This window comes from Simochromis diagramma, unplaced genomic scaffold, assembly GCF_900408965.1.
Source record: "Simochromis diagramma unplaced genomic scaffold, fSimDia1.1 OVJJ01000216.1, whole genome shotgun sequence".
NCBI lineage: Eukaryota > Metazoa > Chordata > Actinopteri > Cichliformes > Cichlidae > Simochromis > Simochromis diagramma.
Window position 1 is genome coordinate 767,484 of NW_024386883.1, and position 20,958 is coordinate 788,441.

A 20,958-nucleotide genomic window follows, 5' to 3' on the forward strand; every position below is an offset into this window, starting at 1 on the left:
CTCCTCATGGGGCACCAAAGGAAAATGCAATGTATTCAAACAAAACTTCTACGGAAGCTATTTTAGCCTGTCATAGTAATGTAAATATTAGCATTACATAAGCCCAACACAGAAACAGCTAATTGAAATAGGGCCTTGAAGTATAGTATAAATGATTTGAGTGATTTTGCAGACTGATTTGCAAGACATTCTCAGCTCTTTCTAAACAACACGATTATGATGTATTGGTTGCCCGAAATTAGTATGTGGGGTAGGACTGAGTAATAGGTGTTCTCAAACAGAGGATGGACTCTTGCAGCAGCCTAAGTAGGCAATACATTACTGCAGTAGAGTTACATGCCGAGCTAAAACTCCACTGTTACTCATAAACATTGCTTAAACCAGCTTAAACATTGTTAATGCATTTAATTTATTATGGCACAGTGTAGAGCAACTTAATTACGGCTGATTGTTCACAAACGTTCCTTTGAGGGTTTAGAGAAACTGCATTGAACTAGATTTGTCTGTGATGGCCCAGATTACTGCCACCATCTCTTCTTACAGGAAAATGAGATAACAAGTCATAAAGAAAAGTTGTTAAATATCTTAATACTCAAGGACGAAAACACCACCAAGTGAAAAAAAACAAGGCATGTTATAAATAGTTGAGGGATTTATAATTAAGGCAGCAGGGAGTACTCCAGCAAAAAGACACAGAGCAGAGTTCACTGGATCTGAGCATCTTTTTTCATAAGAAGTGGATGTAGAAATGGCAGCTAAAGCAAACGAGTTACATCAAAGGAAACGAATGAAGAAAAAAAATGCTCTGCCTTGTGATTAACTTGAAAACATGTAGAAAGACCTAAGGGTTTGCTAATTTGTAGGTTATTTTGGTGGTGTTGTGCACACAGAAGTAAATAACTCGTGACAACAGTGATAGAGTTCGGTGCAGGAATGGCCATTAAATGAAAAGCTTCAAACACATGAAATATCACATACACTATGGTACATTTTAACGCTCACGAGTTTTATCTGAATTTCCAGTGAGATGAAACAAAAGGAAGAAACCAATGACTTGATGTTGTATAAGAAACACTTTAAAGCGGAACATTTCTTTACCAAGTAAACAGCTTAAAAAGCTGAAAATCAGGGATTTACTGTTTTAAATAAACACTTTTTTGTCTTCGCACAGAAGAACATTTTTTTCTCTACCATAGAATAAAGAATAAAAGCAAAGTGTCTGTCTGTCTGCCTGTTCAGTCAGTCTATGTCTTTAATGCACTTTCTGTGAAGAATTTCTGTGTAGTGGCTGTAAGGGTGAAAAATTACTTGGCAAGGAACAAAGTGATTGTCAGGTCAGAGGCTGAAAAATGTCTGGTACTTCAGGGTGCTTGAAATACACGAGACATACTGAAAATTCAGTGCGGTTGACCGAGCGGGGGAATTTTTTATTTTCCTCCCCAAACTGGACCTGGCATATTTGGTTCAGCAGCAGAGAGTGTTTCTCTGGGCGGGATGCTATTCGTGCCAAATATCATTAAAACTGGGTTAAAGAGTATTTACATGGCATGCAGCTGTTCGCAACACACAACATCAGGCTGTACCACAACATGGCAGGAGGCGTGCAAGATGCCCTGAGGCATCCAGCTTTGCATTAAACATCATCATCAACATGAACCTCAGAGGGCTGCAGGCTGTGCTACAGTTGTCAACCATCAGGATCCATGTGCATTACCAAAATAACAAAGTAACAGCACCTCAAATAAAACAGCTCGCATTGTCTGGTGAACTGAACTTCAAAAAAAGATTAGACATAAAGAAAATGACTTCAAATCGTGAATGGAAACTACCTGAAATACAGACAGTTAATAAGAAGACTAAATGTGGCATTGTTACACTGAAATATCAGCTTCTTATGCCTCCTCTCTGATGATAGCATCACTGAAGACATTATGTTTTAAGCCTGCATCCTTCCCCTTTTCATGATCAGACTGTCTCAGGAATTTTTTGAAGAAATTTGTTCAGGTTTGGTCCAGCTGTTCATTTATAGCATTTTTTTTTTTAAAAACATGCTTTTTAAGCTCATCTGGCTCAAGAACCAATGAGCTTATGCCATAGTAAGGGGTCCATTGATAACCCATCCATTTGTCCAACCACAGCTCATAAGACTCACGCCTCCTGCTAAAGTATTGGTCAGAATTTAAACAAACTTACACACAATGATCACCTAACGGGTCTTTGCCCACACTCTTCTCAAGATTAATGTCACCTTTGTCCTTTTTACAGGCATTTTAACCTATTAATTGTCATGAATCTTGAACTGGGTGAGCTTTTAGTATCATTGATGTTCTGGTTGGATCCAAAACTCAAAAATTGTTACATTTTTCACATAAATGTCTAATAGTATTGAATGATAAAGTAATAAAGTAATGGACAAATGTCAAATTTAGTCAAGTTTTTCTGTAAAAACTCTTCTGGTTATTATTCAGGAGCATAACTCTGGAACTTAAGGATAAATTACAACCATATTTCAATATTGTTCAGATAACAAACTTTAGAGCCCACCTATTAAATTCTATAATGATCGCTACATATGTGAGTCTACAGAGACAGATACTGCAGCATGAACATCTGGCAGATGAAGGTGAATTTTTAGAAATGCAATAGCTTAACAGTCCATCAGCTAGTTATACGAAAATTTCTGTGTAATAGTAAAAAACTGATTACATGATGACGGTCATATTCTCAAATATGCAAAGGTAAACTTCACTAATACATATGGCAAAAAAACAACAAAAACAAAACACTCCCTGTTTATTTAGTCTAGGCAATATTTCCCGTTATTTCTGCAGTCTAAGGCATTAAAATGCCCGTGTGGGTTGAGGAAACCCTTATCGAGCTATTCTTGTGCACTAGGTGGGCTGGCAGCTGAAAAATCTGGTGAACTTGTTGCGTGGAGATCCTGCAGGTGTCACCCTGACGCTGAAGAAACGCCCCCAGAGCACGCTCACGTCAACCCCTGCTCTGCTGAAAAACATGAGATGGAAACCATTAGCTCTGCAGGTATGATGACTGCCTTCATGCTCCACAGATATAGCTTTCATTCATGTCTCTGTGTGGCTGTTGATGTTGTTCGCTTGTGTTCATCTCTGTGCCTGTGGTGAATATAAACGTACAAAGCTAAACACCAAAAAATGCGATCAGGCTAAAATGGGTAGAATATAAAATGAGAGTGTAACATGAATCTGCTTGTAGAGTAGTGTCCAAACTAATCCACTTGACTCCACCCACTTTGTGATCACAACTTTCGACTTTAACACTATTTTTTATCAATTATTGCATGTTTGTAATGCACCTTACAAATCTCAAACACTCTTCTTTTGACTAACTGATGTCCAGCATGATCCACACAGATTTTGACATTTCAGCCCTAAGTGGCATCTGTTGTCCTACTTCAGCCAAACCAATTACAATATTAGGACCGTGTGCCTGCGCCAGAATGGGTGGAAATGAGAGGGACGTGTATTAAAGTAGTCCAGCCTTTCTTTGAGTCCCATTCCAGAGAAAATGTTTTCTCCCCCTGAGGCCCTGAAGCGCAGTGCTGCTCAGCCTCCTCCCCCTTCACGTCCTCACATTCTTCTTCTCCACCTAAATCGAATCTGCTATGTCGCTGGCATTTTTCAGGGGCAAAAGAAAAAAAAAAAGCCAACCAGAGACTGTGGTGTTTTCTGATCTGAGCTGTGACTAAAATTTAAAATGTCAAGGTATTCTGCTAAGTTATTGAAAAGAACATTGCGCGGTGACTCATATAATGGTCTTATGATGGAGCACACAGACCACTCAGTGTTACATCTCAGCTATTGGTCAGCGCTGAGTTTATGCAGCATAGTTTGAGTAATGTCTTATTAGTATTCTATTGTTGAAAAACCTTTTTTTTCGGAAGTCGATGATTTCTTGCGATTGGATTACATTTCTCCGACTATTCAAGTTAAGCTGACGATGTTGCATATTCTTATTCTTACAATACATTCGGCAAATTTGTTTTACATTGTGGTGCTTAAACACAAAGACATGTTTTCTTTAGAAAACAGTCTACTGTACATAACAAGCAAAATAGGCTACGGCCAGATCCTCCTTGACCTGACTAAGAGGGATGACTAGACCGCACGCCAGCCTCTCTTCCTCTGTGCACCAGTTAGAACTAAAGCATCAGAAACGTACAGTACACAGCTCATTTCATGGTTGAGATGCTCAGCTGCACAGTCTGAACAGAGTGAACACTCCCGAACTGACTGACTGAACTGCTGTGAGCTCCAAATTTTCATTGTGTCGGTCCCTGTAACTGTTTCTCTCGCTCTTTCTCTCTGTCTGCCTTTTTCTCTGTCTTTCACACATGCTCACACATACACATACACTCACTTACACACAGCCAATCTTCCCTCAGAGCCCCAGCAGCAGTGTCGCTACGCCGACCAGCACTTTAAGCACTCCGTCCAGGAGGAGTAGCTGCGCCCTGCAGGACCTCTACATTCCCCCTCCTCCAGCAGAGCCCTACACCCCCAGGTGAACGCAGATGTAAAACACAGAAAACTTTGCTTGCTTTGCAAAAGGTTTCCTACCAGAGTTTTCCGCTCTAAGTGTGACTACAGGGCAGTGTTTTTATGTGCACATTATGTACGACACAGTCATGTTATTTTATAGTGAAGGTGTACCGTTGTATCAACAATGGCAGTGAGAGGAGGGGAGTCTGTTTTAAAAGATAGAGGTGAAAAACAATGAAAAATATGTGAAAAAAAGAACAAAAAGGAATGCACAGTTCATATTTTGAGAAATCTTTAATGTAAAACAACCACTGACTCATTAATTACACCTTGCTGGTGCCAGGTTGGACCCATTTGTGCCTTCAGAACTGCGTTAACTCTTCATAGCATGGATTCAACAAAGTGCTGGAAATGTTCCTCAGAGATTTTGGTGCATATTAACTGGATAATATCACACAGTTGTTGCAAACTGCAAATCAGCTGCACATCCATAATTTGAATCTTCCCGTTTCACCACAACCCAAACATGCTCTGTTGGCCTGAGATCTGTTAACTGTGAGTAGTCAAGTCGTTGTCATGTTCCGCAAACCAGTTTGAGATGATTTGAGCTTTGTGATGGGTGGGATTGTGATTGGGTGGTATCCTGCTTAAAGCACCCATCAGAATCATGGTGAGCAACAATACTCAGGTAGTCTATGGTGTTTAAATGAGGCTCAATTGGCACTAAGTGTGCTAAGAAAATATGTCCCACACCATTACACCACCAGCAGTAGCCTGAACTATTAATATAGCATGGTTCCATGCTTTCATGTGAGGTCTGACCCTACTAACTGAGTGTTGCAGCAGAAACTGAGACTCATCAGAGCATCCAATGTTTCTCCAAGTCTTATCCAATTTTGGTGAGGCTGTGTGAATCGTAGCTTCAGTTTCCTGTTCTTAGCTGATTGGCAGTGGCAGCATGTTTTGTCTTCTGCTGTTGCCTGTCTACTTCAGGGTTTGATTGACCTCTTCCGCATACCTTGGTTTTTAAAAAGTTGCTATTGGCTCGATGCGCACTGGTCATTTTCCTCTGGCCCCTGACAGAGGAGAATTACATCAATATGGCATTTTCACACAGAGAAGTGGTGCTCCTTGATATTTTCTTTTTTCCGTACCAAATCCCAGCAGATCAGCAGTTTCTGAAATTCTCAGATCATTCTGTGTGGCACCAAACAGCCCTGCCACGTTTAAAGTCACATAAATAATTTCCAATGCTTGGTTGGAACTTCAGCGCGCTCTCTTGACTATGTCTACGTGTCTTAATGCATTAAGTCAAAGCCATGTGTTGGCTGACAAAATGTTAGGTTTCCCCAAGAAAATTGTTTGGCGATTTAAATTTTACCCATCAGTTTGATTTGTCAAAACTTTTCAGCCTAATTTCACCCATTTTTTTGCCACTTTGCCACTTTTTTGACAACTTGTAAATACATAAAAAGAGTAAATGATGCCATGCAATGAAATTCACAGGATTACCCATTTCAAATAGGTTAGTTTGCTGCATTCATTGCTATTGAATGATATCAGTCTGAGTTTTCTACTACAATATCTAGCCTAGCTCATTAGCTGTACCCTCTGCTGTTTGGATAAACTCAGCAGGAATGGGTGGGACTAAGAGAGAAAATGAGACAGTGAGAATCTTTGTTTTCCTTTTTGTTTGGTAGCAAATATGATGCACAACATTTGGATAAGCTTTACAGTGAAACTTCTGAACATGCAGACAGCTTGTTGCACCTCACGGTGGCTGCAGGTGCTTCTCCCACACTCTTGTCACAAAGTTCCCACAAGAACGGAGCCATGTCACATATTGAAAGGCTCGAATGGTGACACGAGTAATAATTAGTTCCTCCTCAGATTTCAGCTTCTCTCATATGCAAACAACAAACACAGTGCATCGTGTTCTGTGGGTAAAGAAACGCTCTCCTCCGAGAGTCATAGAGAAATCGTGAATTTTTGACTGATGCTTGAAAGCTTTGATTTCCCAGGGTCAGCTCCAACACGCGACTACAGATAATAACTAATAAAGCTACACGATTAGTATTGTTTACCCAGAGATATTTGTTTCTGTGTAATGTTTTACTGAATGTATTGTCCCAAGAGGATGAATCTTACTTACTTTGGATATCCCCAAATGCCAAATCAGGCTGGTGAGCATTATTGAGCTAAATATATGAAGTTTGTATTTGTCCTCAGTGGATGCATGTTAGAAATCTCATGTTAGTGATCACTGTATTTGCAACTGGTTTAAAGAAAGGGAATATAGCTACAACAATATGTGTTATGAATTTTAAATCATGAATAAATACCATTAAAATACCTGGACTTGTACCATTAAAACCATCAAAACTGATAATAAATTGACCACTGCTGTTGAGAAAAAAAAGGTGTTGCATGGGGAGATGTGCTCCTTATTTTTCCCTGCTGCTATTTCCCTGATTATTTTCCCTGTGCTGTGCTTTGTTTGACTTAATACACGTGTAATTGCGTAAACACTACCTAATACCATAAAAACTAGAGCACAAAATGTGTAGGAATCTGCAGCTGAATATACTCCTGTTTGAGTAATGTTTGTTCAAAACTAAAGTACATTGGCAGTGGAAATGATTTAGCCCCAAGAAATCTAAGTATATACAAAAATATATATCTCTAATGGGGACAGATGGGCTCGGAGGAGAACAACGTCTTCTCTCTGATCTTATTCCAAACCCTGACAATAAAATGACTTCCTGCTTTCTGTTACCGAAGAGATGACAAGGGAAGTCTGCCGGATGATGATCCTCAATCAGATGTCCATGTCGCAGAGGGATCTGAGTCACCAAACTCCTACTTGGATCAGGAGTGTCGAAGGCGATTTCCTCTGGTGGAGGAGGATACTATACTGTACTGTTACGAGTACGACCAGAACCAAGAGGGTGCATCAGTCCGCAGGGGGAGCACGCCCACCTACGGTAAGACCTCTGCCTCATCCGAGGATTCACCGCTGTAATCGTGGGAGCCAAGAATTTAAAGCCGTGCAGATGTGACGTCTTAATGTTTCTAGGTGTTTTTGATTTGTGTGTGTGTGTATGTGCGTGTGTGTCTGTGTGTGGGGGCAGGCTGTGTAATATTGCCGTTCCCTGTGCCTCCTTGCTCTAGGGAGGCTAAGGCCCATATCAATGCCAGTGGAATACAACTGGGTGGGAGACAACGAAGACCTGGCCAAGCTGAAGAGAGAGAGCAGGAGAGGTGAGTGGGAGGCAGTGGGAAAGAGAGAAAAAGAAAGGGAGGAAGAAAGGGACAGAGGGAGCTGAGGTGAGTGGGAGGAGATCTCATAATATCCTCACCCTCTCAGATCTCCCAGCCAAAAAGTAGAAGGATAAGCTGGCCTGTCAAAACTGATAACATGCTGGATATCAGCTCCTGCCTGTATCTCCTCCATATGTTCATTATCTATCACAGCTCTCCCCCCTCTTCATCCCTCTCTCTGTTTCTTTTTCCCTCTCAGCTTCGCCGTGCCTCCGAGTTTGGATATAAAAAGTACGCTGTTGCTTTGGCAACTGTATAAATATATTTTCCTAAGATTTTCACATTTTGCTGGTGACTGTTGAGCTAGGTGGTAAATGGAGTGGGAGGAGACTGAATTGCTTTATTTCAGCCTCAAACAACGACTTGAGTGATGTGTTTGTTTCCTCTGAGGATGCTGCTGATATGTTGCTCCTTTGGGCTTTTCAGAAAAAGTGATGGAGCTATATTTATCTACAAGAGGCAGTATTTGGAAGTTTTGAGGGCTTCCTGCCTGACAACGGCTTCCTTGGTAGATGTTTTAACACTTTTCACATATTTTAGTGGAAAGTCTTGAACCAAAGTCTTGCCGATAGGCAGCAGATTCGGTGTTTATTGACGTTAGTAAGAGCGTGTCGTTAGGATTTAAGGAAAAAAAAATAAATCAGTTTTGGGTTGTTGTGATGTGTATAATAGTCTGCCTCTGTTGTGTCCCTGCAGAGAATTCTCTGATGCATTTTGAGAGCGAAGACAAGACCTCACACGAAGACTTCCTCCTGGGTCGCAGCCTGAGTCAGAACAGGAGGAAGACCGAGCGAGGAGCCAGCCCGACCCATTACACACTCGTCCCTGCCCTCCAGATGGAAGTCTCCCGGTCCACGTCTAGCTCTGACTCTGCATCCTTGTATCATGTTAGTCTGTCCTGTCCACGAAAAGTGAAATCATTCTTTGTCAGAATCCACACCGGGATTTATTTCAGGCCGTCATGTGTTTTGTTTTAATTTCGCAGGTTTTTGAACGATCCTCATTGCTTTCAAGATCAAAGAAAAAGGGTAAAGGTAGGATCATTTTTCTGGGATTGAATTTTACATGCATGCTCACTTGTACTCAAATCCTTATATAAGCAGGTGCTTCATAAGTAGAGTTTTCTGAGCCCCCTCCTCTGTTCTGCTCTCCTGCTGGTGCCTGCAGCTGGAAGTCCTCTCACTTCAATCAGCAAACGGCGGATTTCCTGCAGGGACTTGGGTCAGGGCGACTGTCAGGGCTGGCTGTGGAAAAAGAAAGACGCTAAAACCTATTTTTCGCAGAAGTGGAAGAAGTACTGGTTCATCCTGAAAGACACGTGTCTGTACTGGTACATGAATGAGGAGGTGAATATGATCGTTCCCATAAAAGAGCAATTGATACGTTTTAGACTTCATTCTTCAAGCTGAACTTTGAATTGACTCTCTGTTTGCTTATCTCAGGATGAGAAGGCGGAGGGCTTCGTCAGCCTACCAGAGTTTAAGATAGATCGTGCCACTGAATGCAGAAGGAAGTTGTGAGTGCCTGTTTTTACCTGAACACCAAATATAAATGTGCATTTCTTTTGCATTTATGCATGTCACATATTTGCACACAGCCCTATAAACATCAGTTAAGCGGTTATCTTCTGCAAACTGGTTCCTGGCAAGAAAATGGGCTCATTCTTAATGTCTGTTGTGGGCCAGATTTTATCTTTTCACCCGAGAAATGAGCAAAATATGTAATTTGTTTAAGCTTTTCATACAGCTCTATACTGAAAATTTAATGGACTGACCATTCAGAGCGGTGGGATCGAGTGCCTGACTCACAAATAGGCAATATTCTGACAGCACAGCAGATGTTATTTAGTTTCAGATGTTAATTTAAATCTGAAATTATGAAGACAAGAGAGAAATTGCTGAAGCAGCAGCTGTACTAATAGTTTTTGGTATATTGCTACAACATGAAATATTACAGTAACAAAGATCTTTAAAAAGTCTGCTGACTGAAAATGTCACTGAAGAAGGGTGTGACACATTTTATGAGTCAAACTTGAAATAATTCTAAGAAATTCTTGTGGGGCTTTTTGGGCCCGGAGTGCTTTCTGGTTACAGATGGAGGGCTGGAAGCGTGATGAGTATGTGCACATGCATTTAGTAATTGAGTAAGAGGGGAAGGCTGTGACGTAGTTGATGATTGGGGCAAAAGTGTAAGTTTTAAGATAAAGACAGGCAGATACGAAACACTGCAAACTGTGTGCAGGATTAGAAAATAAGGTGATTTCTATCTTAATTGGAGCATGGCTGCCTCACACAAATTGCGTTTGGTATCATTGCATAACTACCTTCCTTTACTACAGTGGCCTTAATGGAGCTATAGCTTGTACTATGTTTTAGGGAAGAAATTTATTTAGATTTTTCTGTATAATTAGAAAAATAAATTTAACTTTTGGTTATTTTAAGAGCTATTCTTCCTAATTTTAACTTGAAAGAAAAGAAAATTCTCCAAAATTTTGCTGGTCTAGACCAGGGGTGTCAAATGACTCCAATACAGCCCACTGAACAGCTTTGGAAACTGTTAAGCAGGGCATAAATTTTAGAGTTTTACAGCTTTTCCTACTGATAAATACCTTGCCCATGACTATTTAGCAATGTAGCTTGCCATCACCAGTGTGTGAATGTGTGTGTGAATGGGTGGATGACAGGTTGTGTAAAGCGCTTTGGGGTCCTTAGGGACTAGAAAAGCGCTATACAAATACAGGCCATTTACCATTTATGTTACACCAACATTTCTACAATTGGCCCACAGTAACAAAACAAGCTAACTTAATAAATAAATAAATAAATAAAACATTTTCAGTCAGTCAACAAAAATAATACGTCCTTTATGTTTGTTTTTAATGTTTTTGAATGAGAGGACTGTCTAGTCAGTGTGCTACCAGAAACAAATTGTAAATTTACATATTTATTTCTTATAATTTAAGCCCAAACAGTCTTCCTGAGAGATTTCTGGCACTTGTTTTTCTTATATTACTTTATATTATATTTGAATATAAAAGGCCTTGGGGTGACTGTTGTTTTGAACTGGTGACAAATCAACATTTGAATTAAGTTGGATATTTATGTATCAGGGAATTAATGTGTAGTTAAGTTTACTAATTGAAGTGTAGTTAAATGTTTCAGTGGTTTGGCTCACTTAAGATCAAATTTGGCTGCATTTGGCTCACGGACCGTTTACAACAGTCGAAATGATGTTTTGCTGCGGTTTACTGTGAGCTTAAAGAGTTAAAATCATTAGGAGTGAAGGATTAGATGGGTTTTGTCATAGTGGTACAGTAGGTACAATGGTTGCCTCATGGTCGAGTTTGAATCTGCTAGATAGCTGGTGCCTTTCTGTGTAGAGTCTACATGTTCTCCTGGTGCCTGCATGGGTTCTCACTGGGTATACTGGCTTCCTCCCACAGTCTAGACATGTGAGATTAATTGGCAATTCCAAATTGGCCATAGGGGTAAACCCGAGCATGAATAGGCGGTTGTCTGTCTCTCTGGAGTTGCACTGTGACAGGCGACCTCTGCAGGGTGCCCCCTGCCTGACACCGAGTGATAGCTGGGATATTCTCTAACGCCCACAACCACGAATGAGATAAACAGAAGGATGTATGACTTGATGGGTTGCTGTTCAGTACTGAGTTAAACAACAGGAATATTACAGGGTTCGGAGTTGTGTTTAATAATTATGGCTCTATCTTAATTATTTATCTTAATGATGCCCTTCAGCTTTTGGGTTGAAGACTGTGACTGTATATAAATGGAATCGTACTTCATGAGGCTGACTCCAACTTGTGCAACTCCCCAAAATAATCAAAGCGCTTTATCTCATGACGCGCAGTCTTGCTGTTTTGGTGTCAGCATGAATCAGTATATGCACGGCCATGTGTCGGTTTATTTTTCCAGTCGACAGCATTCACATGGAAATGCGAGCCATACGTTGCTGTCCTTCTGCTTACGTGTGATTAAATATGTCCCTTTTAGTGCTTTCAAGGCTTGCCATCCGAAGATAAAGACCTTCTACTTTGCTGCGGAAAATGTAGACGACATGTCCCGGTGAGTTAATGAGGCTTTTATAGCCGTATTGCACACTCCCCAAACATTTAAACCCATACTGTCTGCAAACTGAATCCCCCTACTAATAGACTGCCCTCTCTGTTTGAAACAAAGTAGTTTTGTAAGTTTATTAGTCAAACAGTTGAACACACAAACGCACACACACACTGGTATGAGATGTTTCATTGGATGTTGAATTGCTGTGCGTCAATGCTGTTGTTCTCCCCCACAGGTGGCTTAGTCGTCTCAGTATGGCAGTGGCAGGCTACTCTGAGCAGCAGGAGAAAATGCGCCAAGACCAAGGTGAGATTAGTCACAGTCTGTGTTCACGGTGCTGCAAGAATTTCTTCAGCTGTTACAGGTCAACAGTTATATAAAACTGATGATTTCTAAGCAGTGGGGCCTCACGCTGTTGCTTTTCGATTGAGGAATTACGTATATAAAAGTTGAAACAAATGCGTGAATAATTATTTTGCCTAGTCTTCATTTGGCAGAGGTTTTGATTTGCTGTCAGAGGCTCACAGCAGTAATTAAGCTCCTGTCTTTACTGTTTAGAACTAGAGGTGCAACAACTTTTGCACCACAAATGAACAAAACTGGTTGTTCCAACATTAACGTTTCTTTAAAAAAAGTGACTGTAGAGATGACTCCATTTAAATTCTTGCTTCTTTAGTTCGGTTCACTTGCTTTAAAGTAAAGACTTCTTTGTCTGAATCTTTCCACTGGGAGATGAGCTCATTAATTATTTATTTGACTGTCAAAGTTTAGAAGAATTACAAGGAAATGAATTGGGGATTTGAAAATTATAACTTGGCTCAGAGTAAATTTGATGCTATGGCCTGGAAAAACAAGACCAGATGCAGAGGATTCAATATACAGATTTAGATCAGCGGCAGAGGCGTTGTACTTCCGCTTTACATCAGATTCAAGAATCGCTTCGTCGTGCTGAGTATAAATAGTAATTTTAAGGGGCTGAATAACTTCTCCAGCTTCTTAAAGATGGACCGGAAATAATGTAACTAACCCTTGTGCTATTTAGAGGAGCCTACGTAGGAACCTTGCATGGGTGGGTGGGTGAGAGCAGGTTTATCACGAGCTTCATGAAAACAGGGTCTTTTGCTTTACAGAAGAGTTTCTAAATTAGAACCATAACACCTCCAGAAGACCTATAAGGAAGTTCTCACATCTTAGATTCATCCTTTTTCACACTCCAGAGTGGACCCGGACTTGTACATCACACCTACCCATCCACACTCCTGCCACAGTACCCTTGTCAGAGCTGTTAGTCAGAGTTTGATTTTTCCGACCTCATGCAGGTGTTCAGATTGCAAACTGTATGCGTGTGAGAAAAGTTACCCCTTTCTGCTGCATGTAGAAACAGTTGATTTTGCTTGAGCCTAGAAGTATTAACTCAACAGTACTTTTGTACATGACAGATTACTGGAGTGAGAGTGATCATGAGGACATGGAAATGCCCTCAATGTCCAAACAGGACAGTCCACCACCACCTTATGACACCTATCCCAGAGCATCCTCAGTGAGTCTGTCAGCCTGCAGTTCAGAAATTTATGATTGATTTACTGAATTTTCCTCTGTGGCACACGTCCCTTATTTTTCTTACGTCTGTTTGTAATTAGGTGAGTCCTTACCTTGAACCGAAACGCGGGCATCTCTCCTCCTCTGACACCTTTCAGTCTCGTTCTTCTCACGAGGAGTTCCGCTCGGAGCCTCAGGAAGGCAGCAGCAACAATGGCATCTCCCCCGGGCCAAAGACGAGCAGCCATCGAAACTCGTGGCACGACCAGATGGAAAGCAACACACGGATGCACTACCTCCAGACGTTTCCCATGGAGGAATCCTTGTTATCCCAGGACAGGGACCAGTTGGCGATGGAGTACCGCAGGCAGGCCACTCTGCCTGCACAGCGCAGTCTGCTGCAGGAACAGTACAGAGCCCTGCCCTTGCCCCTCAGGGCCAGTATTGATTCAGAGGCAGGAGGGAAACCTCGCAGCTTCACACTTCCCAGGGACAGCGGCCTCCATGCTATCCTGGCTGCCACTGCTGCTTCTGATCAGGGGGAACCGCAGCACTATCCACTGGACCGGTCCAGGGATGCAGGTCAGATTCCTTATATGAATTTTCAGTTTTACTGCAGTATGCTGCCTGTCATGAGAAGCCAAACAGTTGCAGTCTTCTCTTTTGTATTTATTTTCTAACATTTTTACAGGATTTGAATTCACCAAAGCCCCTTATGATTTAATAACACTGTTGGGCTATAAAGCAATAGCAACATGCTGCTATGGCTAATGTAATCACAATTGTAATCACAGTGTCCCCAACAAGTCTTATTTAACCACTGTTTTGGAAACTTTTCTAGGACAAGTAAAACGCTTCTCTAAGTGGGCTTTTTATTTACATATTTCATGTTACAGAACCAAATGTCTAAACCCCGTATTCATCCAAGACCTTACTTTCAGCATCAAACCAACATCCTATTCCAAAGTGACCATGGATGAGGGAATGAGATGTGCAAACTGTAAAATCCTGCTGCACTCTATAGCTAACAGAAAAACTAATAAAATAATTATTTTCCTAAAAACTGTTTAATGATGGATTTTTGGGTTATATACCAATAAAGCTTAGGCCTCAGTCACACAGCTGGTAACCCTCTAGCAACCTGTGGTTGCTAGAGAATGATATGATTGGCAGGTGGTTGCTTCTAGTTGCTAGGGGAGCACTGCAACAAAAAAAGTCCTTATGATTGCTTTGCTTATTGGTAGATTGCCGCTGCTGCCCACAGTCTGCATGGAAGATATTGATTTATCTGTTAATACTAGAAACTGATTGTTAGTGAAACTGAAAAGTGCAACGCAAGCTGCCTTCAGACTATTGCTGCCTCACTGCTGCAGGTAATATGGTTCAAAAGGCAGGGCAGCGGAACTGCAGTGGTTTGCAGCGCTGCCTCACAGCATGGAGGTTGTGGGTTTGAGTCCACTGGCCAGTGGACGGGGCCCTCCTACTTTTAGTTTGCATGTTTTCACTGTGCATGCTTTGGCCTCTCTGTCCAATTGTTTGGGTAATTCATGACTGTGAAAAAACTTGGCTGAATCTGTGCGTTAGCCCAGACTGGCGATCTGTTCAGGTGCTACGTCACTTCTCATCCTATGACAGCTGGGATAGGCTGTGACCCCACTGAACTCCACCCTGAAGTGGTTAAAATGAATGAAATCTATGGATGGATTGAAGTATTCACATATGCTTGGCAAGATTTTTTTCGTTATTAGCACAAGTTGACATTCTTCTCACAAATTTGAGGCATATTGCTTCGATTTAGACAGTCAGGCACCACCTCTTACAATAAACAATGCTACAATCACCGTGTCTGCTGTATTCAAGAGAGGTCAACAACAATATCCACTTACGTTTAATCGAAAGCATTAAATACCTCTGAACTGAAAATCAGTTCAGATTAACACATTTGGAGCCTGACAGGTGGCTGCGATGAAGAGCTCCTAGAGCTAATCTGACAGTTTTGTGGGGGTACAAAAATGTTGAGGTAGAGATGAAGACGTCGCACACTTAACAGCATCACTGAATGGTCCTGCTGTGAGAGCCTCTCCTGCTCAGTGTTATATGCAGATCAGTCTTTTCATCAGCACACGGCTGTGCAAATGCGCTTATTTGTCATCATTTATTTTATTAAAGCTGCTAACAGGCAGTCAGAGCCAGCAAATGTCAGAGGTTGAATACTCGCTATTATTGCTTTATTGGATTGGATTTAAAGCCAGCCCATTCGCCATCCCTTGAAGTCCTCCGGGGAAGTTGTCTAAGTGAAACGAAATTTAGTCTTATTTGATACTGATTTATCTTGGCAGCCCACTCTCTTTTTCTCTCTAGCACACTCTCTAGCTCATTCTTTCGCTTTCTCTCTCTCCTTTTTCCCTCTTGCCTGATCGAGATGTTGTCGTGCCTCTCGGCGGTGTTTGGATGGCGAGGCGAGGAGGAATCCTTTCAGCCCAAGTTAATGTTGAATTCAGAATGGGATAAAGAAGCTCGCCCAAGGCCCCACTCTTCTTGTCCTCATTTATCTATTGCTCCGTGGGTTCGGTCTCTCCACCACTTCCAATAGGGATGAGAAAGCAGACACAAAACAGGCGGCAAACAAAGCGCGATACATTTCAAAGCACAGCCCAAAAGCCTCAGAATGTACCACCCTGCTTCCAAAATACAAAACAGTGTGTGACAACTCACATAATCAGAGCCCGAGTGCAGTGTATGAGTGTTGGCAACAGGGGGCAGTGCATGAAAACAGGAGACAAATGGGGTTTGGGTAGCTTATTAGAATAATGCATGAGATTCCAGTTTCCTAGGTTTAAGGTCCTTTTTCTTCCTTTATTGCTGTCTGAAGGAAAAAGCACAAATAATACATGTAGCTCTGACTAATGTCTTAAAAACAAAAGAAATGTTTACTCATCTCGGGAGACGTCCATAGGCTACGTAATTAGTCAATAGGCTAATCAGTAAAAAATGAAAACTAGAATTGATTCATCCAATTAGCAAAATGTTTTTTTTTTAATCACTCTAGGGGGAGCGTTGTTAGAGGGTGTGAAAAGGTAACAAATCTCAGTTTCGACTTTAGTTTACTAATATATGTTTTTTTGGTGCATTTTGTGTCTTGTCAGGCCATGGACGTGACTGCAGGATGCAGACGGACTCTTTGGTGGATTTGTACCGTGCCCTGGAGCAGACAAACCTGTCTGATCACAGACCAGCCAACCGCCTGGAATACAAGCGCTCGTTTGTCCGCCGAGTTAACGACCCCCTGCTGAATGACAAACTTCACCGCTTACGAATTCTCCACAGTTCACTCAATGTATAACAACACATTTAAGCATGAATTATTGTTTTATAAACGAGTTGCATTTGCTGATTTCTGATTCGTGCTTTTATTTTCTTGCAGAACGTCCCCCTTCAAGACACAAATCGATCGTTGGGTTTTTTAGGGTAGCCTGTTGAGAATCGGTGTGGCGGTGACAACTAAGCTATAACACCTCTGTCTGCACTTCACACAGCTGGTGTCCCAGTGACGGAAATGAAAGGCACCAAAAACCATTGTTTACCTTCTTGGTTCTCCATCTCCTCACCTTTACAACACCTTCAACTGCAGTCCACTTGCAGGAGCACAAAGACTCGCTATCCCTATTTGCCTCATCGCTTTCTTTTTAGGATGAGGGCTTTAACAAAAGGCAAAAAAAGATGCCTGGCTTGATGAAATAAGTTATAGGCCCCCAGGGTTTATGGCAAATAAGCACTTTGATTCCATGTCAGAAATTTGTCAGAGAGGTTTTTAAATCATTGCTCACGTGCATGGCCACGTCCCTTTGCTTCTGTTGAGTTGTTTGAACATTATGCTGGAGTTGTGTGCAGCTGCTCATTGTGCACAACATTTGGTTATGCATGTGTGTTTGATTCATGGGTATGTTTGTTGTATGAGTGTACAGGATGTTTTATATATATATATATATATATATATATATATATATATATATATATATATATATATATATATATATATTATACAGATATTATGATATTACATTACAGCAAAAGTGACTACACGGTGTTTTGGGTTACTTATACAAATTGTAAATCAAGTGCTGTGCCTCAGTGATAGTGAATGTACATTGTACTTTTCCAAGAGAGGTCAGAGAAGACACAGAACGCAAGCTATCCCTCAAACCAGAGGCACAAAAATAAAAGGCTTGGCAATAATGAACTCGTATTGTAAATTACAGATGAACGATCAGAATAGTCGTCTATTTTTGTATGCATGCTGTCTACCTGATTGTTTGTAAGACATTTTCTCCACCCCTCGGCTCACCCGCAGTCCCTTACTCACCCACACACACTCATGCACACAAGCGGCACAGTGTATTTTTAATTCTTATACAAACGGCCCCAGAAAATTGAATCATTTTCTTTCTGATTGTGCGCCGTAAAAAGCAGAATAACCGTATTTATTAAGTGTTTAATGTGCAAGCATGCTTTGTAAGACTAAAACATTGTACCCAGCCATGTGACTCACATATCACACCTGTGCCATATTGTAGCTGCATTTTTTTTTTTTTAAATAAAGTACATACATGAGAACCTCTGCTGAGTGTTTTTCTTTCTTTTTCTACTTCTCTCAGTAATGATGAGGCTGCTCAATTTACATGAAACTTCAGGTTTTCTCATAATATATAATTAATGGAACACGTGGGAATAGTGCTCTGTTTAGTGCAGGTATAACTGTTTATTTAGGTATGCTACTACTGGTCTAAAGCGAACCTGCAGGTTCACGGGACAGCTGCACGTCATTTGCCCCAATTACATTAACACAGAGAGAGCACACATTTATCTTCTCAGCCTCAAGAATAAAACAGCAGCCCCAGAGGAGAAAAAGCCTTTGTAGAAGCAGCACTGCTCGGCACTGTACGTGTGCCCATTGTGAATCTCTGCATGACAGTTGGTAGGAAAATCCAGTGTCATTACACATAACTTTGTTGACAAAAAATCAGTCAACCTCCACAAGGCACAGAAAAAAGACAGCCTTTAATTTTCTGCCACGTCCTTCTGCAGATGCCAGGTACTCCATCCCACTGTGTTTGTGTAGCCAAGGTATTGCACTATGGCCATATGGAGATATTCAAATGGGACTTGTGATTGAATTGTAGTTGAAGCTAACAGAGAGTGGAAGAGAATACCCCAAATTGAATTGCCAGGTTTCACACTGCCTCATAGGTGTAAATAGTAATGACTTTTTTGTTGTTGCTGTGATGTATATTGCATTTAATCTGCATGAATTAGAGTAATGTTGCAAGTACAAATTTTGCTGCTACCGACTGGAAATTAAGGAGCGATCCCACAAATATTACCCCACGATTATACTTAGTAATATTCTTGTTACTGTGTCAAAACACACATGATTAAATGCATTTTTCTTATATCATGTTCCATATTAAAATGTTTGGTTCATACCAAGAAACCCTTATTATGTGTTTTCCTTATTAATAATCCTCTGTGTCTACAATCTGTATTTTATACATTACATTACACATGCAACACAACCACGATTGCATGCAGACAATATTTACTTCACCAGATTTCAGCACAAACGTCTCAGTGTCATAAAATCAAATGTATAATTCTCATTTAGATGCCTTTTTCCCAGTGTATCCCCCTTTAGAACATCAGAGGTAATAACCTGTGTTTACACAGCGGGATCATTTATTCTCCAGGTACTTCTAACAGGTCAGCTTTGCTTTCATCTCACTCTCATTATAAAGGAGGTCATAATCGTATCCAGATAAATAGAAAATACTGGCTGCTAATAAGACTCATCATCCATTCACAGGAGTTCTTATTTATTTGTTTGTTTGCTACATTTAAAAAACAGTGCTAAAGACAGATATAGGATAAAACAGACTGAACAGAAAATTTAAATCATAGTGCTGACACGTGTTAAAACAATGCAACCGTTTGTGATGTGAACAATTGAGCTATTTGTTCTAAACTCTGACAAGATGAGCTGAACTAAATTTCTAAGTCCAATGCTTCTGTTATTAGGTTAGGCCAAAACCGAGTCACAAAAAAGGTCTACACACACAGATTCACTCACAGGGTCTTGGACTTCATATATTTGGGGATATTAGCCAAAGTATTACAACATAACTTCCTCTTTGCCTTAATTGCATGTATCCATTTTGTATTTTCTAAGCAGTTGCAAAGTTAGTAATTTGTGATCATCAGATTTTGGATAAAATAGATAGATACTCCTAAAAGTGTTTGAGGAAAAATACTGCAATTCCAGCCCAATAACACAGGAATTACACTGCATAATTGCGGGCATCTTAACAAAAATGTTGCGACAGCTGCGATGAGGCTCAGGATTCATCCAGGGAAGGGCTGCGTTACTGCAAACAATTCCATGCAAAAATTTTCCATTTACAAGATGAGAAACACGCAAACAGCGAAAACAAAACTCTATTCATACGTGCAGACTCAGCCAGACGTTACATACCAGCCAAAATGACTCACATATTTTCTAATTCAGTACTCTCTGTTCATGCGGCATCTATTCTGAGCTGCATCAGGAAGCTTTGTTAATCATATTTGGGCCCGAGAAAGTTCATTTACGAATGCTTTTGTTGTCACATTGGCCTGTAGTGAGCTCTGTGTTCAATGCTTAACCATTTTGCCAGTGATTCACCACAGAGTCATCACAGCCATTTGCAGTCAATCTTCAGTTTGAACTTCTACCCACTCACGTCTAACTTGACAAAGTTACAGAAACTAAAAATAATGGCAAAAATGTGTTTTTTAAACGCATTTTTGTTAACGCGGACAGATTTGATATCGAGTTTTTTCTTCAAGCATTTTGGCAGCACTTCTTCCACGTAGTAGAATCAGGTCTTTAATCTCCTTGAATCCACTCTAAGCCTTTAAGTACTTGGTAATATCCTCTTAACGTGACATAGGTGTTATCAACTTGATTTAATGAATGTGCATGACTAGCAATGGCCAGGCTAATAGAACAGACTATCCTCCCCACAATTTGCTTCGCCTTGTTAATTCTTTTTTGTTTCTTTTACTTCATGGTCGGAATAATGCTTCATCTGGAGAAAAAAGGCACACAGAAGAAAGATTTGTGAAAAAAGAGTGCATCAAATTCGCTGCAGCAATTTAAAAGTGAATTAACAGCAAATTTAAAAAGACCCATGGAGAAACAAGAAACTACCTTTGATTTGATTTGATTTTACTTCAAGTTTTGAAGGTGAAGCTTTTAAACTTTCCATCTCAGTTAAAATGATAAAAATTACATTGTGATTTCAGAGTTTATTTAACAGAAAAATGCACACCTACGAGAAATTGTTGTATCATTTACCATTTACATTATTAACCCCCCCCTAACACATGGTTATGAAATGTGAAGTCAAGCAAATATGAAAAGATTTATAAATCAGCTTTCATCTGACTAAAGGTCACAGACGGAT

At 40.6% G+C, this 20,958-nt stretch overlaps 1 protein-coding gene across 3 annotated transcripts in view; it reads left to right on the plus strand.

Annotated features, from left to right (window-relative positions):
- LOC120734175 (connector enhancer of kinase suppressor of ras 2-like) overlaps window positions 1–17,447 on the plus strand; it is a 31,567-nt gene extending 14,120 nt beyond the window's left edge. For 2 of the 3 annotated variants that reach the window (XM_040032789.1, XM_040032791.1), the window contains exons 9-22: window positions 2,896–3,042; window positions 4,409–4,542; window positions 7,302–7,504; window positions 7,692–7,781; window positions 8,538–8,728; window positions 8,827–8,875; window positions 9,009–9,187; window positions 9,284–9,357; window positions 11,852–11,923; window positions 12,156–12,226; window positions 13,360–13,460; window positions 13,561–14,041; window positions 16,606–16,796; window positions 16,884–17,447. In XM_040032789.1, the coding sequence (XP_039888723.1) occupies window positions 2,896–3,042; window positions 4,409–4,542; window positions 7,302–7,504; window positions 7,692–7,781; window positions 8,538–8,728; window positions 8,827–8,875; window positions 9,009–9,187; window positions 9,284–9,357; window positions 11,852–11,923; window positions 12,156–12,226; window positions 13,360–13,460; window positions 13,561–14,041; window positions 16,606–16,796; window positions 16,884–16,931 (2,031 nt within the window). In that variant the 3' untranslated portion in view covers window positions 16,932–17,447. The remainder of the gene's footprint in view (window positions 1–2,895; window positions 3,043–4,408; window positions 4,543–7,301; window positions 7,505–7,691; window positions 7,782–8,537; window positions 8,729–8,826; window positions 8,876–9,008; window positions 9,188–9,283; window positions 9,358–11,851; window positions 11,924–12,155; window positions 12,227–13,359; window positions 13,461–13,560; window positions 14,042–16,605; window positions 16,797–16,883) is intronic. The other variant, XM_040032790.1, reaches the window with a different exon arrangement.
- Window positions 17,448–20,958: the final 3,511 nt, after the last annotated feature.